Here is a 21,154-nt window from a genome sequence, read left to right as displayed (position 1 = left end):
GATGCCCAAACTATGGCAGCCACAGTAGAGAATCATCTAACAAAAAATCAAATAGAAACAATTGAGTAATTAACAATAGGGACCAAGGCAACACTGTGAGTCTTTTGAGTGCCATTTAATTTGTTGGTCTCCACACCAAATTGCAGCGAGTGTGTTGTATGAGTTTTGCCGCTTTTGGGGTTGGTGGCGCAAAATGTCAGTCTGTCAGTGTGCCGTGCGTCTCATGGCTGTAGGCTTCTTGATTGTGCATTATTGTAATGGTTTTGGAGTTATGGTAAGGTACTCATACTCTTAGTAGGCACTCATATTCATATAGCACTTGCTATACCTGCTGCTGTTGCTGTTGCTGCTGCTGTTGCTGTTGCTGCGCCTACATAATGACACCCAGCCCCAGCTGAATGATGACGTTGCTAAAGTGCGCCACAAGTGCTCAACAAAGTTTTTGGAATGCTTTGTAGACTCGTGTGTAGTTTGTAGTGTGTGGAGTCAGTCACTTTGCGAGCCATTTAATTGCACAATAATTTGCGCACTCAGCAGCTAGCATATAGGTCGCAGTTGCTGTGGTTGTTGTTGTTGTTGTAGCTGCCTTTGGACACGTCCAAGTTGATAGATCTTTGCGATGGAACTGCTGGGCTGCTGCAGTCCATATGTCATTCTCATGGCACACCTAATCAGCCAAAGGGAAAATGAATAACAAATTGCAATCAACAAAAAAACAAACGACACGTTGGGGGCGTCAATAATTTGTGAAAAGCCATAGAAATTATTGCTTTCTAATTACAACTTATGCATGTGCATTTATTTAACGCTAATCATAAAGCTATAATTACTGCATATTCAAATAGCAACACAAATCCTAGAACAGAAGCCCACAAAACCATGCAACAACTAAGCATTAAGCGTAACCAATACACACACAACCATAGCTGTTGCTGTTGCGCACCTGTTGCTGCCGCTGTATGTGTGTGTGCGAGCGGATTCTTGTAGCTGAATTAACAAGTTGGTTTCCGATCGCGTTTGGCGATCGCGATCAGCTTCGTATCGCAACCTCGTGCGATCGTCTCAGTCTCAGTCGTTGTATCTGTGTGCTGTTTTCTGTATCTGTGTGTGTCTGCAGCGGCGCATAGAAGACAGCTTGTCGAGTCCGGATGTCGCTTAGTCTGTTGCCGGCGCTTTAACCGCAAAGTCAGCGCAGAAGCGTGAAGTTGGCCCCTGGCAAAACTAATATCCCATTTTTTAAGCTGCTTGCTGTTCTGATGCGCCGCGTGTTATCTCACATTTAAGTGCACAAAATTCAAATCGAAAACGAAGAAACATATAAAGGATAACGAACTGAACGAAACGTTTCGTTTCGACTAAAAACTTTTGTGTGTGTGTGTGTTTTCTAAAATTGTGCCGTGTGCAGTGTCGTGCCACAATAAAGAATAATTTAGCAAATTCCAAAAATCAACAGGCAAGTGGAAATAAACAATTTAATTACAAACCCAAAAAAAAAAAATTGGTGGGCGGTTCCATCCCGAGTTAATAGTTACTACTACTTGCCATATATAGTATTAGTAGCATGTTTAAATTCCATCTTTACAACGCTTTCAAAGTGAGCCAGTTTTGAGTTTTTATGTTGTACCAATTTTGGGGCGCATTGCGAAAGAGTCGCGCATGTTTTGCTTTGTTGTTTGTCGCTTTGCTGATCGATTCCGACAACATACAAAAAGAAGAAGTCAAAATTGACCATATATATAGATATATAAGAAAATGAAATGAATCGCAGAGTGTTGGCAGATCTTCGAAACCAGCTTACAACATACAGACAGACACCACACACTTAGCTAGCTGCAATATATACCACAAAATGTGGTCAAGTCAATATCTATATGTAAATGGTTTTTTTTTCCTCTTGGGCGATTGATCAACTACAAACTTAATCGGATGCTGCTAAACAAAACAAAAAAAAGCGCATCTTCGATATTGATCACGAATGCCACGCAACACTAACAACTTGTTGTTAATGTGTAAACACACAAGCATACACACAAAAACCTGCATTTGCATTTAGATGTGGATGCAACCAACTAAAGAAAAAAATTAAGTTATATCATCTTCAGCAGCGGCAAAAATGAAACTGCTTCATTTCCTTGCGTTACACATTTTTGACGCAACGTGAAATGTGAAAACCTGGGCAAAAAAAAAAAGAAAAAGAAACTGGCTCAATGTGCTAAACGTAAAGATACACTGCACATCTTGTAGTACACATACATACATATATATTGAGAGGAGTACAGGCGTGTGTTACCAATTTCTCATATGCGTAAATCGGCCGAATGCCCTTCAAAAAAGTAAAGTAAAGAAAATACAAAAAATGTTAACGCATGCGCGCAATTTGTTTATTTATGATTTTTATAGCTGTTGTCTTGGCGCAAACATAGGAGATGCCCAAGCAAAGTTATCTTTATATCGGCCAACTAAGATTTTTATTTTATCTCTTCTCTTCTTGTTGTTATTTTTTTTTTTTTTTTTTTGCTACACATCCGTTCGCACGTTGCTATTGGAGCGCGGGTGTCGTTTGTGTTGGGTTTTGGGTTGTTTATGTGCTTGGCCTTTTGGGTGACATCTATGCGGCAATTTGAAATAGCATTTTAATTTGTTGAATCCAATTGGGGTCACATGCGTGGCCGGTCACACCTTCAGTTTCATCTCATTTCTGTATTTTGTTTTTGGTTGTTGTTGTTTTTGGTAAACTCTTGTATGTTTGTTTCGCCTTTTTTGTTTGAGTTTCTCCATTTTCTTCGGCCCGGTTGATTTTTCAAAATGACTTCGTTTGCCTAACAAGCCATGGTCGCTGCGCCGGTCAAAATTTGATAATAATGGCAAGGCAAACACCCCGACTACAACTACTACTACTACTACTAAGACGAAAGCTCCAACGAAGCGGGAGAGAACCCAATGATGATGATGGGTGATGACAACTGCAAATATTGGAGGCCAGAAGTTTGAGCAGGGACATTGGCTAATCCATCTAACTAGAGAGATAATCACTTATTTTTGTTGGTGTTTTTTTGTTTTTTTGTTTTTCGTTTTTGTTTTTGTGGCACTTACCCAATGACTTGGTCAATTGCAAAAGCCCTTGGTATTGGCAAATGATTTGCCAAATTGACATACGATAATAAAAGTAATAATAATAATACTAAATAAAATGCTAATAATACGACTTTGATGATTGTGTGGCGAACTGATGATTGCGCGTAATAAATGAGTTAGTATTAAGTACTATTTGTTAATTAAGAGTAGTCTTAGTAGCAAATTGGTAGATTGTATTTGAGATGTGCTCAATTTGCACATTGCGTAAGCGATTGCGAAATACTCAAAAGCTACTTAGAACTTGCATACCAAACGAAAGACTCAGGAAACGAACTCTGCACTCAATGGCGTAGGCACAGCAGCATTTTAGTCACTTTTAATTGAAAGCTATTTAACATATTTCTCACCTGTTGACACTCATAGAAACACACTCACAGAATTTTATAGGAAAACTTTTTAAAATGGTAATGGAGCCGAATGCTATTACAAGTATTATTGCTTAATATACTCACAGTCAAAGCATATTGGGTGCGATACCAGTTTTCTCCATGCACTTCAAAAGTGATACAGCGACAACCTTGACGTAATAAAAGTCCGCGAGACTAGGAAAAATCCCAGCTAATCAGCTATTAAATAGCTCTAATGCGATTGTTTATCATCTTGGCGAAAAAGGAATGCGCCGATTGTTGTCAAGACTAACGCCTTGCGGAAATGAATTGGCCGCATTTGTTTATCGCTTTGATCACAGATCGTTTAGAGTGCATTATTTATGAGTGAAAGATATTTGTGTGCGTGTGTGTGCATTTGTATATGGTTGAGTTTATGCGATTATTTATAGCGCTGGTTTATAAAACAGGGCAACTAACTAAAACGCAGACGCACTAGTTCAAGGTGAGTGTCAGGCGAGCGCACACTAAAGACACAACCACAAAAAAAACTAATGCCAAAGAGCAATAGCATAGCAATAAAAATCAAGTTTCAATATCGCTAAAAATCTACATACAAGTTGGTAACAAAATTCACGCTCTTTGTGGTTCGTCAAAGCGACTTCAGATAGCTGGCTACTTAATATGGCCCAAAACTGACGTTGTAAATATAAATCGAGAGTGGTGCTGCACTGCCGCAGATCATTTCGTCTCGAATTGTGTTTTCGTTTCGTTTCCTCAAAAAAAAAAAAAAAAAAAAGAAAAAACCGAAAAAATCATACAAAAACGTGCGACCTTGGCTACGAATTTTAATGCGTTGACGTTAACGTTGCTCTGGGTCCATTTGGGCGCTTCGGATCTTGTGTGTGTTGATCGATTCAATCGTTTCGATTCGATCAGATGCTGCCGACAAATCGAAACACTGTTGATTAATTTTATGCGACGCACTTGTCAATTTTCAGTTTGTTTCGTTAATATTAACAATAACAACAAACACTCATAATAATGTTGTTCATGCTATTGAATGTCCAATGACGCTGCGCGAGTTGTCAGCTGAGAGCTAGAAGATACATGTATGCAACCTTCGGTTAGCTTCTCTTATCAAAGGGAATGTCATTAAGCATATTGCGTATACGCCATGTGTGCGTGTGTGAGACTTCCATATTTGGGCGGCATGATTCTCATTATGGCAAAAGAAGAACAAAATTAAATAAATTAAAATAAACGTGCGTTGCTTTTGTGTGTGTGCTCGGACGATGACAACGCGTGTCTAGAATTTATCGCCAGTCCGGATTATCACATAGTCACATAATAAGCTGGATATACAGTGACGTCAGTCAGTAGTCAGTCAGGGGCGTAACAACGCTTGAATCAAATTTCTATCTCTATTTGCATATTTGTCAACGAGTCTCAAAATCTTTTTGACACTGCTTTAGTAAAACAAACTCGTATTAACACACAACTGATTGTTAGAACTATTATGCCAAATGGTTGCAAATATTTATAGAGCATATTCTCAATTGTGAACTCGTTATCTCTCTCGCCTGACTCTCATACTCACCAATCGAATGATGATTGGGATGTGCAAATTATGGAATTCATATGCCAAGCAACGTTAAGAATTTTAAAGCATTCGATTTCGGGAACTGCCCGATTGTTTGTAGAGGGAACCGAGGCTGATTTGCATGTGAACGTCGCTCATGTTTTGGAAATTAATAGCCGGGTAAATAAATATGCAAAGTTTACAGCATAGTCCAGACACACACACACGCACTTTTTGTCTAGAATGAACCATGAGGCAGCTTGAATAGTATATAGAAGTATATATAGAATATAAATATATGAGTGTGTGTTTGTAAATAATCAATCGAATATTTATATGTATATTTATACCTGTTTGTAAACTGAACTTTAGTCCCCACAGGTATCAAGAAATTCTGGTATAAATGTGGTTGCGGCTCTCCTCTATCGAAATTAGTTGGCAAAAATGAGAAATGAAACCGGAAAGCCTTTTTAGAAGACTTTTATTTGCTAATCAAGTAGATTTCGCAATTTACTCACACAATTAATTAAGATTGTGAAGATTTAACCAGACTTGCCGATCAATTTAACTAAACTAGTTTGACAATGAATTTCGTGGTTGATTGACATTCAATTATTTATGTTCTTATTTTTTTATATAATCATATTATTGTTGATGTGACATTTGCACTTTAGAAATTCAATAGAGACTTTGTTCTGTTCATGATGACGGTTCAACAACAATATAGACAGGTCTTATGAATGAATAAAAATAAAACAACGTTTTAATTGTGAAAGCATTTTGTAGTCTTTTCTAGATACACAAACAAGCTTTTAAATGCTTTAAAATGTCTGGATGGGATCAAAAACCCTCAAATAATGTTGGTATACAAAACAACAAACAAAAGGTTAAACACAACGAAAATAAATTCTAAATTTGTTTTTTGCTCTTAAGAACCAAAAATGTAGAAATCACATTTAAATGCAAAATGCTTTCTAAAATATGGCTCTCATTCTGATCGAGTTGTTTCTCCCAGCTTTGCCCAAAAGAAATAATAATGAGCACATACTATAATTAACATCAATTTTTTTAAAATTACGCCACAATATTTATTAAGTCTTGCGAAATATTCGGGCATTTGCTTAATAATGTACAATCGTCGAACGGCAGTGGTTTAAGGCAAAGGTGACCGCGCAGAACAAATTGGATCAGATTGGATAACGAATGGCAGTTATCATGGCAAAGTAGAGTAGTAAATTAGTATACTAGTTAATTCTTGGCTACCTTCGATTGTCCAATTGCTTGATATCTGATGGACACGCCTTTTATGGTAAATCCCGAGTTGAAATGCACTTTTCTGAATGGACCAAAAGAGCATGTTTGTCTGTCGCAACTTGGGCAAAGAACGATGACTGAACAGTAACTTAAATGGACAAAAAATATGTGTGTGTATGTATGTGTGTGTGTATCTACTTAGTTGTTAGTTGTTGCTGTGGGGTCGTTTCAGTTCGTTTGTGATTTGATATGTGAGTTTTTGTTTTGTTGTTGCCACGATGACGTGCACTTTATTCGCAGTTATGCATGTGCAACGTTGAGCGTTGCAAATGAGTTCGCGTCATAATTAGAACGGCCTAAAGTACAAGCAACTAAATTTCTCACCTCAGTCTTTTGAGACACTTGCCATATTTGATTTACGGCAATTTGAAGTGTGCGGATTGTTTGTTGGGTTGTTTCGCTCTGGGAAGATTGCAACATCCGTTCGCTGGCAGTTTAGGTTTTGAACGTTTTGTGCATGTAACATATAGTATATGGAATGAATGCATTCATTCAGCTGGCATGGCATTCGATGTGCATGCGAAGCGCGCCTCCAAATCCAAACGGTTCAAGGCCGCGTGCACACTCGAAGAGTGCTCATGGGGCAAAGGCACTAATAATACTTATGTGTTGTTTACAACTGCCACAAGATTCAGTGCCAGACACGGGCTGAGGCGTGCCACATTTAATGATCGAAACAAAGATATATATATATATATAAATCGAGGCATAAAGGACTTGCATCTAGCTAGCCAATAATTACGATATTTATGCCACACAAGGGAATAACTGGTTTCTGTTCCTTGCCTGTCCTTGAACTATCCTGCCTCAGCTCCAGGCTTTGCCACAGCTTCTTGTGACCGCTGACTGCTGTCTGCTACTCTTGTTACTCGTTGGGTCTTTCCAGCTTACACAATAAACTAGATGACAATACAATTCGACAAGCGTCACGTCGTCACAGCGACAGTTTGGCATAACCTGTTCCACATGGTTTGCTTTTTGTATCCCTGGGCCTGCTGCTGCTTGCTGCTGTCTGTGCTTGGGCCTGTAATTTTAGCCCAAAAGCAAAAGCAGAAAAAATTAATTTTTACATAAATGATTTTTATGATGAGGCCAGCAACAATACAATCAGAAAATATTTCGCTGCAAAAAGAGAACGATCGTTGGTCACTTTTCGCCGATTTAGCAGAAACTGACGTCTCGGGTTAATGCCACGGAACTTTGTTTTTATTTATTTCTTGACTGATATATATGCGCTTTATTATTAGCACGATAATTTGCACTTGGGCGCCCTTCAGATCAACACAAAAGAATTCGCATGGACATTTTATAGTTTATCTAATTCGTGATAGTAATATTTCGTCATTTCTCATTCCGATTCAATCAATGCGATGTCGCACAGGTCGAACGAAGGCGCGGCTTTGCCTTGGCTAACGCAATGTTGTGTATTTTTGCGATTAACGTGCACGTCTATTGTCAGATCAAATAACAATCTGCGACCCAAGGTGCTAATACTATTACAACATCATGATACTAGTGCTAGTGTTTATTTATAGTAGTCAATATAGTACGTAAGATACTTCCCTAACACGGAGTAAGAGAGCAAGAGAGAATCGCCAGTTGATAATTTAATTGTTTATTTGCTTACAGTTGGCAAAATGTCGGTCAGACTGAACGAGACACAAACCATTGTTGATCGCATGGTCAACTTTTTTGTGGAGCACGAGGATCTGCGCACAAAGGTAACAAAAGCCCTTGCACAAGAAGTTGTCGATGGGATGCTAATTTCAAACTGTTTGTTTTTCTTATTCTGCAGAGCTGGTTCCTCTCGAATGCACCCGGACCACTGTTCATGATATTGGGCGCCTATTTGTACTTCTGCCTCTATGCCGGACCACGTTATATGCGCGATCGCAAACCTTTCGAGCTGAAGAACACGCTGCTTGTCTACAATGCCGTCCAGGTGCTGCTCAGTTGGGTGCTCTTCTACGAGGGCTACAAGGGAGGCTGGGGTGGACACTACAACTTTAAGTGCCAACCGGTGACTTATGCCACGGATCCCATCTCCATGAGGGTAAAACAATGTTTTGCTCATCATCACAAACTGTCAGCTGATTTGGCATCTCTTTTCTAGATGGCGAGAGCGGTTTGGTTGTATTACATTGCCAAGATCACCGAGCTGCTGGACACCGTGTTCTTTGTGCTGCGCAAAAAGGATCGTCAGATTTCGTTCTTGCATCTGTACCATCACACTCTGATGCCGGTGTGCGCTTTCATTGGCGTCAAGTACTTTGCTGGTGGACACGGCACTCTTTTGGGTTTCATTAATTCCTTTATCCACATCATTATGTATGCTTACTATCTGCTGTCGGCAATGGGACCCAAAGTGCAGAAATACTTGTGGTGGAAGAAGTACATTACAATTCTCCAGATTGTAAGCTATAGAATACTACTATTTATATGCTTTTGTTTAATACACGTTTTCTTTCTTAGGTGCAATTCCTTATCATCTTTGTGCACACGCTGCAGATTCAGTTCCAGCCCAACTGCAACTTCCCCAAATCGATTGCGGCGCTGTTGACCTTCAATGCTGGTCTGTTCACCTACATGTTCAGCTCCTTCTACGTGGCCAACTACAAGAAGGAGGCCAAGCAGGCAGCTCAGGCCAAGCAAGCGGCACAGGCAGCCAAGCTGGCAGCCAAACAGGAGTAAAACGGTTCAAGCCGATATTAGATTGCCTTAAGATCGGTTAACATTGCGAAAGCAAAGTTAAAAACAGTCGTTAGTTAGGCTTATCACCTGTATACACGTCTACACACACACACACACTCAAACACTCAAACACAAACACAAACACATACACATATACAAAAACCCTTTTAGATATGCATAGATAAAGTTGGGTACATGTACATTTGGATATTACATTTTCTAGTTTGTAAGTTCGTTTCGTAGTATTTTGTAGTCAAGCATGAGAAAGTGGCTCTTTGGACAGTCGCCATTGCGCAGTGATCTTTTATTGGCACTTGCTGTATTGGGAAAGTATAATAGAACCAAATATATTAGGTTAATAGTTTAGATACATCTACGTACTATGTAGTTTTTATTTTATTGATTCGATCGCAATAAAACTCTAAGACATACAACAAAATATGGAATATAATTAAAATTGTAATTTTGTAACAAATTGTTTTGTGAGGAGGAACGAGAAGAAAAATGTTAAATGTACAATATAAATTGGTAATAAAATGATTTGTATATTGAATGCGTCGCCTAAAAGTATGCTATAGAATTTCAGCAAAAAGTGATGCTAAGAGTTAAGCGCACATGTCGCTAGATGGCGTGTAAGTGTAGCTTTTGCAATTGCTTTGACAGTATTAAGATTTGATTTGGTAATAAATCAAGAATGATTCTGAAGCTGATGTTGCTTTTGGAAAATGTTTTTGTACACAGCAATGTTGCTGATAAAAATCAGCAATCGATCTTAACTGTCGCTTTGCGAGGTGGCTTAACAAGTAAACCAAATTGGGCTACAATTGTTTTGCAGTCACAGCCCAAAAGTATGCAATGACATTGATGTATCTGAGCATGGTGTACATACATATGTATCCGCAGCTGTGTAGTTATGTGGTGATAAATGTTGAAGTTGTTGCAGGCAAATTCGATTTCAAACTAAAACTCGCCTCGCAGTGTTGGCGAAAATGTGGTGAAGTGCAGACGCGTCCCTTCCGCTCGTTGGCGCGTTGTCGTTTGCGTACTACTCTGTTTGTTGTAAGTGTCGTATTGTTGTTGTTCTTGTTGTTGTTATTATTTTTGTTGCTGTCGCTCATTGTTTTTGTTGTTGCTGTTGTTGTTGTTGCGCTGGTTGCTGTTGCCAGGTATATAGGTTCGCCTCGCCTCAACTGTTGGCGTGCGCATTTTTATTTTATTGTATTTAGGTTAAATTCGCGTTCGCGTGTGTGTTACAAAATATTGGAAAGTGTGCGAAAATAATACAAACAAAACGCAAAACACAAAAAACAATCGCAATGCTGAACTCAACTAAAGAATTAAGCGAATGGAATTAAGCCGAATGAGCAAACGAACGAACGAACGTTGCTTGGAAATTTTCTGTGGTGACGTTGATTCATGAAAAGGGAAATCTGTGCTAAACCCCAAAAACATCGATATGGAAAGAAAAGAAAGCGACTTTTCGTTGTATCGTTGATATAATGCATGATGAATAAAATACAAGGAATTGTCAAGTTTTGTGTTTTAAAAATAGCTACTGTACGAGTGTATCCGTATCTATGTTTGAGAAACGCTTACTCATGCGCACACAGATATACATATAGTATGTATGTATATATACAGACACACATAGATATGTGTAGATACACACGTTGGGTATTTCCCTGTGTCGTTGCCATCCCTGAAGATGCAAGCGGTGCAGACTTTGCATAGCAGTTTCTTCATGCTCATCTGGCGTTTCCTGTGATGCCGCTTGGCAACAACCAGCGCCAGAGCTATCAAAACAAAAACAAGACGCAGACGAAAAGGAAAAAAAAAAAAACAAAATAAAAGCCAAAGCGGAGGCAGAAAGAGGAAGAGAGGAGAGTGTGAAGCCAAGACAACTATACAATGCCAGGTTTTGAGAGCTCAGCTGGTTCGTCAGCGTCAAGGGGTGAAGTTAAGGCAGCAGCCACAGCCAGCCACAGCCGGAGCAGCAGGGCACACCTGAGAGTGCATGAGTGTGTGCGAGTGCCGTTAAACGAGATCTGTCAGATACATTTGCACGAGTGTGCCGTTACCAGCAAACGAGATCTGTCAGATACTTTTGTGTTTGTTCGCCTCTCTGTGTGTGCTCTGTGTGTGTGCTCACAACAAAAGTATCTGTATCGACTTGCGAATAATAACACAAAGCGTAGCTAAAACTCACACATACACAGCTATCGATATGAGTATGTGTGTGTATCTGAAATATCGCGAGCGAGCTGCCAGCTACCTGTTGATCAAACTGCGACTGTGACAGTCACTGTGACTGTGAATGTGATTGCGATTGCGACTGCGACTGCTTCTGGTACTTCATACGTTGCTTAGCTTTGGCTTTAGATAGTCTCGCACTTGGCCAATGCAAATACGTGTTTAGCACCTACCCCTCCAGCGCCCCCTCTTCAGTCTAGTCATGCAGCTGTTATTGTTGTTGGCCGCATTGCACAAAAACGACAAGTGCTAATTTACTTATCACAAATTTGATTTGATTAAATTTTATCTAATTGCGAACGCACATGCTAAGGTGTGTGTGCACAGTCACACACTCATACACACACACACACACACACTCTAAGCTGTGTTGTGTGACGCATACAAGTGCAAAATTGAACAACAAACGCAGCAACGCAGACAGCGCCTCCAAAGTGCCTCGAACATGCGCCAACCACCAGCCACACACTCTCAACACGCTGAGCACTAAAGCCAAAGGTGCGATAAGCAAAAGCGGCACCACCAGCAGCAGCAGCGGCAGCAGCAGTTGAAGCAGCTGAGGCAGCGACGTTGCGAGCGAGCAGAACGTTCAAGAAAATGCCAACTTGATTTTGTAGCTTGATCAGTTTGGCTGAGAAACGCGTCGCGATCGCAACGTTTTATTTGCGTTTTTCGTTTTTGTTTGGCGCGTACCGTAAAATAAACGCCCGACACGCGCCCTTCCCGTTCAAAAGAAAGAAGCAAAACAAAAAAATAAAACGGGCAACGCAACGGTCGTATTCCAATTGGATTTGATAGTCAGTTGTTGCTTCGATTGGCTTTGGGCCCAATTTGGTTTTGTTTGCTTTGTCAGTGATTCGTTTAGCAAAACTGGGAGTCACACTCACCGTTGCTGACTGCCAGTCAGTCACTTCAACAACAACAACAAAAACAACAACAACAACAATTACTATATAGAAAACTGCTTACTAGTCAAAACTGCATAACCAAAGAGATATTTGTAATAATAACAATAACAAGAACCAAATATAAACTTTTGCATTGTTTTCCAGTGTCTTTTGTGTCGCGTCGTCGTCTCTCGTGTTTCTATCTCTTTCTCTCTCGCTCGCGTAATTAGTGATAAAAACGCATCAAGTGTGCTGTGGTGTGTTGCGTGTCTCCAAACCAAAGAATTGCAATAGACAGTCGAGCACTCGACATAAACAAAAACACACACAAAAACAAAAACAAAAAACAACATACACAGAGAGGCAAAATGCTGAAAACAAAAACAAGCGACGACAAGCTCGACACGCTGCTATCGCGATCCGCGGTGCCCATCATCGATCTGGCTCATTGTGGTAAGTTCCAAGCATGAGAATTACTATATACACATACTTATCACATACATATTCACATCTGTACGATGAGGGTCCAACATAAGAGCGAGAGAGAGTTTCGCAGTTGCCAAGCACGCCTTTAACAATCGCTGCTTAATTAACCACAGCCCTGAGTCATAGTTGGATAATTAACAATTGTTTCGAGCGAGTAAATCGTAATTGCAGTTGCTTAATTTTTCAAAACACAGACTTTAATTATTTCACATCGACATCGACATCAACATCAACATGAACATCAGCACAGCTGACACCTGTCGCCGTGTCATTCACTCAATTCACTTGTGCAACAACTGCATCTGTTTGTAATTTACTGCAACAAAATGATGTCTACGAAATATTACGTTAACTTTTTTTTTGAAATGTCAAAGCTGCACGCGCCGCCTTAAACTGTTAGTTAAGCGACATACTACTATTGCTAAGCGTTAATAGAGATACTGATTTGAAGTCGTGCTATGTTCAGATTCAACTAGATAAGATTATTAAATGCCCAGATAACTTTGTAGTTGGGCTAAGGTTAACAAACGTAATTATTCTTTCAAGTGTGTACATAAAGCGTTTATTAGAATTTATGAGCTTAGAAAGTAAGACAATGCGCCAAAGTAGAGAGTGAGCTCAGAGTTTGTAAATAGGCCAGGCTATAGAGGCAGGTCGAGGTCAGCCACAAATTACAGCCAACAAAAATCCCCAGAGCTGCAACTGGGTCGAATAACTAACAGACAAAACAAAAAAAGAAAAAAGAAAATCCCAGCTTTTCATTACAATCTAATTATATTTATTTTATACTCCACTGCTTGACCATTGTTAGCCACAAAATTAATGTGTTGGACTTAATTATTTATGAAAAACCAGTCGACAATTCAATTGTATTAAATTTCTATTTGTAATTACAAAGCGCATATATCAATCAAGCATTTCAGTTACAAATTAGATATACATACATATAGAATATAAAAAGGGAAAACATGTTATTAATAATATTAATTGGCAGGCCAATTATCTTTAGTTAAATGGCTTAGTCATAACTTAGTCATAGTATGACTTTTTATTGACACCAAAATAATCAAGCTTAACAAATCATATGACAATAACAAGTAGATAAATAGCCGACAGAGAGAGAGAGGGGGGCAATATATAGAGAGAAAGCTAATTAGGAGCTCGAAAAAATGTATGTGAAAATAATTCTAATAAACAATATAATTTGCATATGAATTTGTGATGCTGTCACAATTCACAAAAAAAGCAAAGTTAATACGAGTAATTACACACTGAGACTGAAAGTATTCTATAAGGCAAGTGTGTGCATACTTTTGGCATTACTGTCATTTCGAATGTCTTCCAAGAATGACACACCATAAATTATTCAACTGTTAATGAGAAAAGTAACAAAAATATCCAAAACTACCAAGAACAACATCGATAGTTGAATTGTCGGAATTCTACGAGGGAATTCACAAAACGTATAAAGTCATACCCCAAAAGTTATACCCGGTTGACCTTCGATTAAGTACTTGACCCTCGTGTGACGAGTTTGTTTCCAAACATTTCAGCCATTGACCCCCAAATAAAACCGACAAAATTACTTCAACTCGAGCTCCACTTGTGTCAACGGAACTTGAATTGTTTATCGAACTGTTGAGGTTTTTGAACCACATTCTCTGCTACTGATAGTTAACGTATAGAGTATATAGTGAGTAGTTAGTTGAAGTCCCAATGCTAACTGCTGATGATGATGAGTAAATTGCGGAAATGCATCCACAATATTTACATTCATTTTTACTTTATTTGGAGAACTTGATTTGATGGTTATTTGTGTTTTTCTTGCTTTTGTTTTTGTTCTTTGTTATTGTTATTGTTTTTGCGGGTTTGTTTTGTTCGACTTATGGTGTGTGTGTGTGTGTTTGAATTTGTTGTTATAACTGCTATATTTACACTCGACTCAGACACAAACCGAGTACACGAGTAAAGCAAACCACATGTATTGCGTTCCCATTCCCCATTCTCCATTGCCATTCTCAGACCGATTTCGATTCCGATTCCAATTCGCGCTCCAAACGACGTCAGCGGAAAAGTGACGCATTTGGCCAGTGAATCCCCAGGCGGCGTCACCAAGCCCGCGCCCACTTTGCCGATTGCCAACTTAATTGAAATCTGCGGCATCTCTCGCACACAACTAAAACACAACCCACGAGAACAACATCAACAATGAGAATGTCAGCCGATATTAACGAGGCGCTTGGAGTCCGATTAAAACCAGCTTAAACCTGAATAGCAACGCATCAGAATATAAATAAAGCTGTTCAACACACACACACACATATTGCATCCACTCGCAGTTAGCCAAGTTATAAGAGATGAATGTGCACTCGGAAATTATTGCGGATTATGGTAAATCAATTAGCGGTTTGGCTTTTGCATTTCTGACATTTCTGGTATCTATTAACTGTGGCGTAATTGAACTAGAATTTAATGATAGCGAACCATTCGACCAAAGCTAAACACTTTCAACTGCGCACAATTAATTTTTCTATAAATAAAATATGTTTGCCAATAAAAATGGAGGCTTTTAAGCTCTCTATGTGCGCTCCATATGAATATAGCCCTATAAATAATGAATTAAATGTGCGTTCTATTGTGCAGGTTTTGCATTTCCAATTGAACGAATACAAGATTCCTTATACTATTGTAAAAGCACAAGCTAAATGCCTGAACTAATGTACCCTCAATTGCTGCTGGGTATCAACAGCAGACGAAGCGTCAATAGAAATTCCAAACATTTGAAAAACATATACAGAAAGTCCAAACGCATTTTGGTCTGTTTATGGCGCCCGGGGCGACCATAAATATTCCGCCTATATAGTGCATGTATATATATATGAACGTATGTATATTTGTGTTTGTATTTATTTGGCAGCCGATCGTATCGAAAGATGCCAATCAAAGACTATTTAGATATAGAAATTCAAAGCCAACAACAAATAAAAAGAGAGAAAACTGTATGTATGTCGACGATGATCTTCAATTCTCTCGCTCTCTCTCGTTGGCTTCTAAAATACTATTATGCTGAGTCAATTAATTAGCCTCAATATAGATAAATAAGCGACAAGTTAGCGACTAGCATGTGAGCAATATAAAATTGCAAACAGAAAGAGCAAAAATAATGGTCATTAATTGAAAAGTGCTCGCAACTCGCTCTGCGACGTAATTGAATTGCATGCAAACCTCAAGCTGCCTCAATTTCCTCCACATTTCAATTCAAATCGCCAGGGGAGATAAAGCGAGCGAGATAGAGACGATAGAGAATAAGTGCCGTTTGCATCTATTCAAAATGAAATCGAAAGGCATTTCTATGAAGTAATATTGAGACTGCGTTGCGCTTCAATTGATTCCATTTAATAGTCTGAGGCCTGACCTCAAATTAACAAACAACAACAACAACATCGTCATCATCATCTTCGGCATATTCATGATTTGAGCATGACAACAAATAATTAGGAAGTATATGTGTGGTATATATTATATACTACATATATGCACTTGTACCGCCTAGTGACAAAAATCTGTTTGGGTCTCTCTTCAACAACACGCACTGATAGCTACACAACGTAATTACTATTAACCGTGAATTTCCGTTCTTATCAGCTGAAAAACAGTGCGTCATGGCGTTGATTAGAGTTCTCGCACTTACATACATAGATACACTTATATACTTACTTATGTATGTTTGTATTTGTGTGGGGTTGATTGGCTTGAGCAGGGGAGGGGCAGGTGGAGGTGGAGTGGTGACTGGTGGCGTGCGACAAACTGAAATTGCCAATTATTTATTTATAGATTGCTCATACGCCCCGTGTGTGCGATTGTGTGTGTGTGCGTCAACACAACGTGTGGAAATATTTCAAATTGTTTGGCTATTCATTCATTACCTGGCGCTCAATGAACAACAACAACAGTAACAACAACAACAGTGTGACGCTTATAAATATAGATATTTAAAATGCGAACAAAATGCATAAAGTTGTCGATGAGCTGCCTGATAATGTCTGACACTTGCCCCCTCAGAGGGGGAGGAGAGGGGGAAGAGAAGACAGCCACATCCTTTGGGGCTCAACACTGTCGACTTTCTCTGGGTTTCCACACTTCCGCTGCAGTTGAGCTGGTTTATTTATACCATTTTTTTTTTTTTATTTAATTTTCCGCAATGGAAAAGCCAGCGCTGTGAGCATTTGCCATGGCATTGAAATTGATTGCATTTACCTTTATTGCATTTATCGAGTTGGACGGATGCATTGCCTTGGACGTAGTCGTTGTAGTAGTCGCCGTCGTTTATATCATTGCCCATTATGGCAAAATGGATGCTTTATGGTCTATTTCGATTGCGCTGTAAATTGTAAATTGCGCAAAGTTTTCAATTCTAATTAAATGATTGCCAGTTTCCAGTTCCCTGAGAACTTTTGGCACGTGGATTTGCCGACACTTGGCGTGTGGCTTCGCTGTGGTTGTTGTTCAATTCGCGATTCAATTCAATTCGATTCGATTTGTTTTGTTTTGCGGGTATCAGGTATTTTTACTGGCAATCGTATAACTTTTGTACCCTAATTGTGGCCCCATAAATGAGTCGAGTCGAGTCGAGTCGAAGCGAAGCAAATATTTTTATTCAATATTTATGATTATTGTCAGCAGCTGTGCGATTAATATTTCCCAGAAGACCACAAAACGATTAACACCACTATTGAAAATTCGTATCAAATTGTTCAAGTGGCAGTTCCGTTTATATTTCTCTCTCTCTCTCTCTGTCATTATCGAGTTCACAACATTCTCACGCCCACGCATTCAACTGATGATCTGATAGTAATTACGTTGCTTCTTTTTTGTTTTCATTTGCAGGCATTGAAGAGGTGCCCGTCAAATCGGTGGTGAATCGTGTGGGACATCAACTGCAGAAGGCACTGTCCGAGAAGGGCATGGCACTGCTGGTCAATCACGGCATATCTGATGAGAAGGTAAACTAACTAATCTTCACTGCCTATATAAACATTTTACTAACTGAAATAACTCTTTAACGAACTCAGCTAAAGACTGCGTGGGATCATCTGGATGATTTTGTGGACTTGGAGGCGGATGTGAAGCAGCATTATATACGCAGCGATGGCGATAATCATGGCTATGTGAGTCCGGGCGTTGAGCGTTTCGATGGCAAGACACCGGAGCTGCGTCATGCATTCAACATCTGCACACTGAATGCCCAGAATCTGCCCGAGGAGCCGTTGCCCGGTTTTGCGGATCACATTAGCACACTGGCCAATGACTTCAAGGCGCTGGCCAGCTTCCTGCTGCAGGCGCTGGCCGTCTCGCTGGACATTCCGCACACATTCTTCCTCGAAAAGCACTCACACATGTTGTCCGGTGATCACGACAACATGACCACCCTGCGCATGCTCTACTACCCACCCGTGGTGGACGATGAGCCCGGGCACGGACAGAACGATGTGATCAAGGGCCGTTGTCAATACAGCTATCAGCGTTGTCTGTCGGATCAGCCGGATTTCCGACCCGAACACAATCCGCGCGACGACATCAATGAGGTGGACGGCATGACGTCCAATGGCAAGGATGGTGAGCTATCCGAGCACAAGCTGGCCAATGGCGAGATCATTCGCTGTGGCGCCCACGTCGACTATGGCACATTCACACTGCTCGCCCAGGACTCAGAGGGCGGTCTTGAAGTGAAGCTGCCCGGCAGCGAAAAGTGGCATCGTGTTGGCCATTTGCCTGGTGCCATTCTGATCAATTGTGGCGAGATCTTGTCCATCTGGACCAAGGAGCGTTACCCCGCACTGGTAAATAAAAGAATATGAATTCCTGAAAGTCCAATTTAAAACATATATTAATTTCTCGAATAGGAACATCGCGTTGTTGTGCCCGAGCAGGAGCACATACGTAGTCGCGGTCGACATTCGATCGCCTTCTTCTGCCATCCAGACAATATTACAATGATATCTCCCAGCGATCTGCCTCAAACAGATGCCGCACAGAATGCAGCATGCCTCAAGCAGCGCAAGAAGTCCTTCAAGGCGGCGAAAGAACGGTTCGTTTTATCACTTTTTCCACCTGCAAAACTTTTATTAACTTATTAACTTGTTTTTCTCTTTCCTTGAAACTTTCAGCGTCTACAATGCATATCAGTTAATACAGAAAAAGTTTAAAGATACATACAGCAATAACAATCACTCTCAATGACAACAACTTCTGTAAGCCACTGTGCCACCCTCCACCCTCTTCTCCTTTCCCTTCTTCTGTTTCCACCTTCAGTCTTTTTGGAATCTGTCAAGCTGTCAACTTGTGAAGCGTTTAGCATCTTCGTAGATGGGATGAGATGACGACAGACGAGAGACACTGTTTGATGTTTTCAACTTTTTATTTTTACTTTTACTTTATTATTATTACATATACGATTGTAATTGCTTCATTTCTTTAGTTTGTATCATATGTATTTGATATACATACATACTATTTATATATACAAATACAATACATGCATACACCATACAAATATATATGTTTTTTTTTTTTGCTCTTCTTCCTCTTCTTGCGTAGTATAATGATTATTACACGCTTGATTTTAATTACACTGAGAGAACGCACATACTATTAACATTTACTTAAGCCTCGACTCTGTGTTTGATGTTTATTTGAAGTTATTGCAATTCCAGAATTGACAGATATTATAAAGATTTGCATGGATGTCTATACCCTGAATCCAAATGAGAATGTCGAGATAGTTTATTGTATTATTCTTTTTGGAATATGCTTTAAATTAAAATACTTTGAAACTTGCTTGCTAATGAAATGAAAATTACAAAGTGTAAGGCAAGGTAAAAAAACAGCTAAGAATTTTTTTAGAGGGCATTTGCAAGTCGAGCAAGTCTGAGTTAAGATTGCAAGTTATGTAACTTGACTGCGGTGATTTGTGATGCAACTTTACGTGCAAATGGTTGCAAGCAGTTTAACAAGTTTTCATTAGCTATTCTTGGTATTCTATATTCATATTGTTGCTATAATTGCTGTACACACACGCACATACACACACAACAAACACATTTAACAATTACTTAGACTCTATATATAGCGTTTTTCGTAATTTAATTACATTGTCAATAATCTAAGCTGTAGTTAAACTTTTGGACATTTACGAGCGTATTTGGCTTTCTCTTGAATATGATATATTGTTTTTCTTTTTTGTTTTTTGCTTTGCTAAATACATTCAACATTAACAGTTACACACACAAATCCATTTCACATAACTAACATAATATATGACTTAGATGGTAAGTAAGTACATATTGTACATTCATTAATCACTACTACTGTTTTTTAGATCGTACAATTCTAATTTCGGAATGAACAAAGTGTCGAATGCAATGAAATTAATCAGTCATTAAAGTGTTTACACAGTGTTTGCGGGCAAAAGTTTATCAGTTTATCGTCTGGAATAGAGAGAGAGCTTATCATCATTATCAGCGCTGGTGGATAGACTTTTGCCGATGACTGTGACTGTGTGATCAATTTACTGTATGGTGGAGTATACCGAGCTGCCATAACTTAATTATTTGCCTTTTTATTTACGCTAAATATTTAATTTATTTATAACTGAAAGTCACATGCTCTGTCTGTCAATTCACAAGCCAATTTGTTGCTAAACCAACTAACAATACATCGCATGTTGTTGTTGTTATTGTTGTTACTGTTATTATTATTGTTAGCCAGCTGAGTTAAGAAATATATAACATAGTACACACACAAGTCTGTGACGTGAATGGTTTACGTACTTTCAATCAGCGTCAATATATTAACTGCATATTGCCATTAGTTGTGACTCACTACTTTGTACTGATAGTACGAATAGATACTTTACGCATTTGCTTCACGCTTTGCAGATTATATTAATAGATCTATTTTTAGTGGCTTTCAACTGAAGTGTACTCTGAACTCAATTGTGAAAGCCTGCGGCAAGTACAAACACCTTGAACACTTGTGGCAACAATTAACGATCAATGCATTTAAATGTAATTACTTTATATTCTTTCTTTATGCCCGGTATTAATTAGAAATATGCAATAGAGTTGCTGATGAGGAAACAATGACATCATTGGCCCTATACTTTCCGTTCTTTTGATTGCTTAAATCAACTTTGATCTATTTCGATTGATGTGAATTAAAAAACGAAAGATTCTTTTAAATGTGAATTACTTCAATATTAAATTTGGCTGGCATCCAAATAATAATTCTTTATCGAAAATTAATTAATAAATTCGTATTTGCTGGACGCTAATTAAAGCCAATTATATTTGGAAATTGGTAATGGCAAATGCATGTTAATGTCAAGTACAAGGCCAAGTGTATTCCTCTCTCTTTCCCCCTTTTAGATATTCTCATCGATTTCACGTTTGGATTTCAAAAATTGATTGTGCTGAGAACACGCG

At 39.1% G+C, this 21,154-nt stretch overlaps 2 protein-coding genes across 2 annotated transcripts; both read left to right on the top strand.

Moving 5' to 3' along the window:
- The first annotated feature begins 1,159 nt into the window (after window positions 1-1,159).
- Window positions 1,160-9,568, top strand: LOC117573478 (elongation of very long chain fatty acids protein AAEL008004). Its single transcript, XM_052007203.1, has 5 exons — window positions 1,160-1,453; window positions 7,987-8,078; window positions 8,153-8,410; window positions 8,471-8,770; window positions 8,830-9,568. Exons 2-5 carry the CDS (start codon window positions 7,995-7,997, stop codon window positions 9,046-9,048), a joined length of 861 nt encoding a protein of 286 aa, XP_051863163.1. The 5' UTR covers window positions 1,160-1,453; window positions 7,987-7,994; the 3' UTR covers window positions 9,049-9,568.
- Window positions 9,569-10,028: 460 nt separating this feature from the next.
- Window positions 10,029-19,228, top strand: LOC127565879 (uncharacterized). The gene is made up of 6 exons (XM_052006700.1): window positions 10,029-10,107; window positions 12,351-12,638; window positions 17,559-17,674; window positions 17,744-18,511; window positions 18,575-18,759; window positions 18,839-19,228. Exons 2-6 carry the CDS (start codon window positions 12,554-12,556, stop codon window positions 18,909-18,911), a joined length of 1,227 nt encoding a protein of 408 aa, XP_051862660.1. The 5' UTR covers window positions 10,029-10,107; window positions 12,351-12,553; the 3' UTR covers window positions 18,912-19,228.
- Window positions 19,229-21,154: the final 1,926 nt, after the last annotated feature.

This window comes from Drosophila albomicans, chromosome 2R, assembly GCF_009650485.2.
Source record: "Drosophila albomicans strain 15112-1751.03 chromosome 2R, ASM965048v2, whole genome shotgun sequence".
NCBI classification, from domain to species: domain Eukaryota; kingdom Metazoa; phylum Arthropoda; class Insecta; order Diptera; family Drosophilidae; genus Drosophila; species Drosophila albomicans.
Note: the sequence above shows the minus strand (reverse complement) of the source record. Positions and strands in the feature narration are given on the sequence as shown.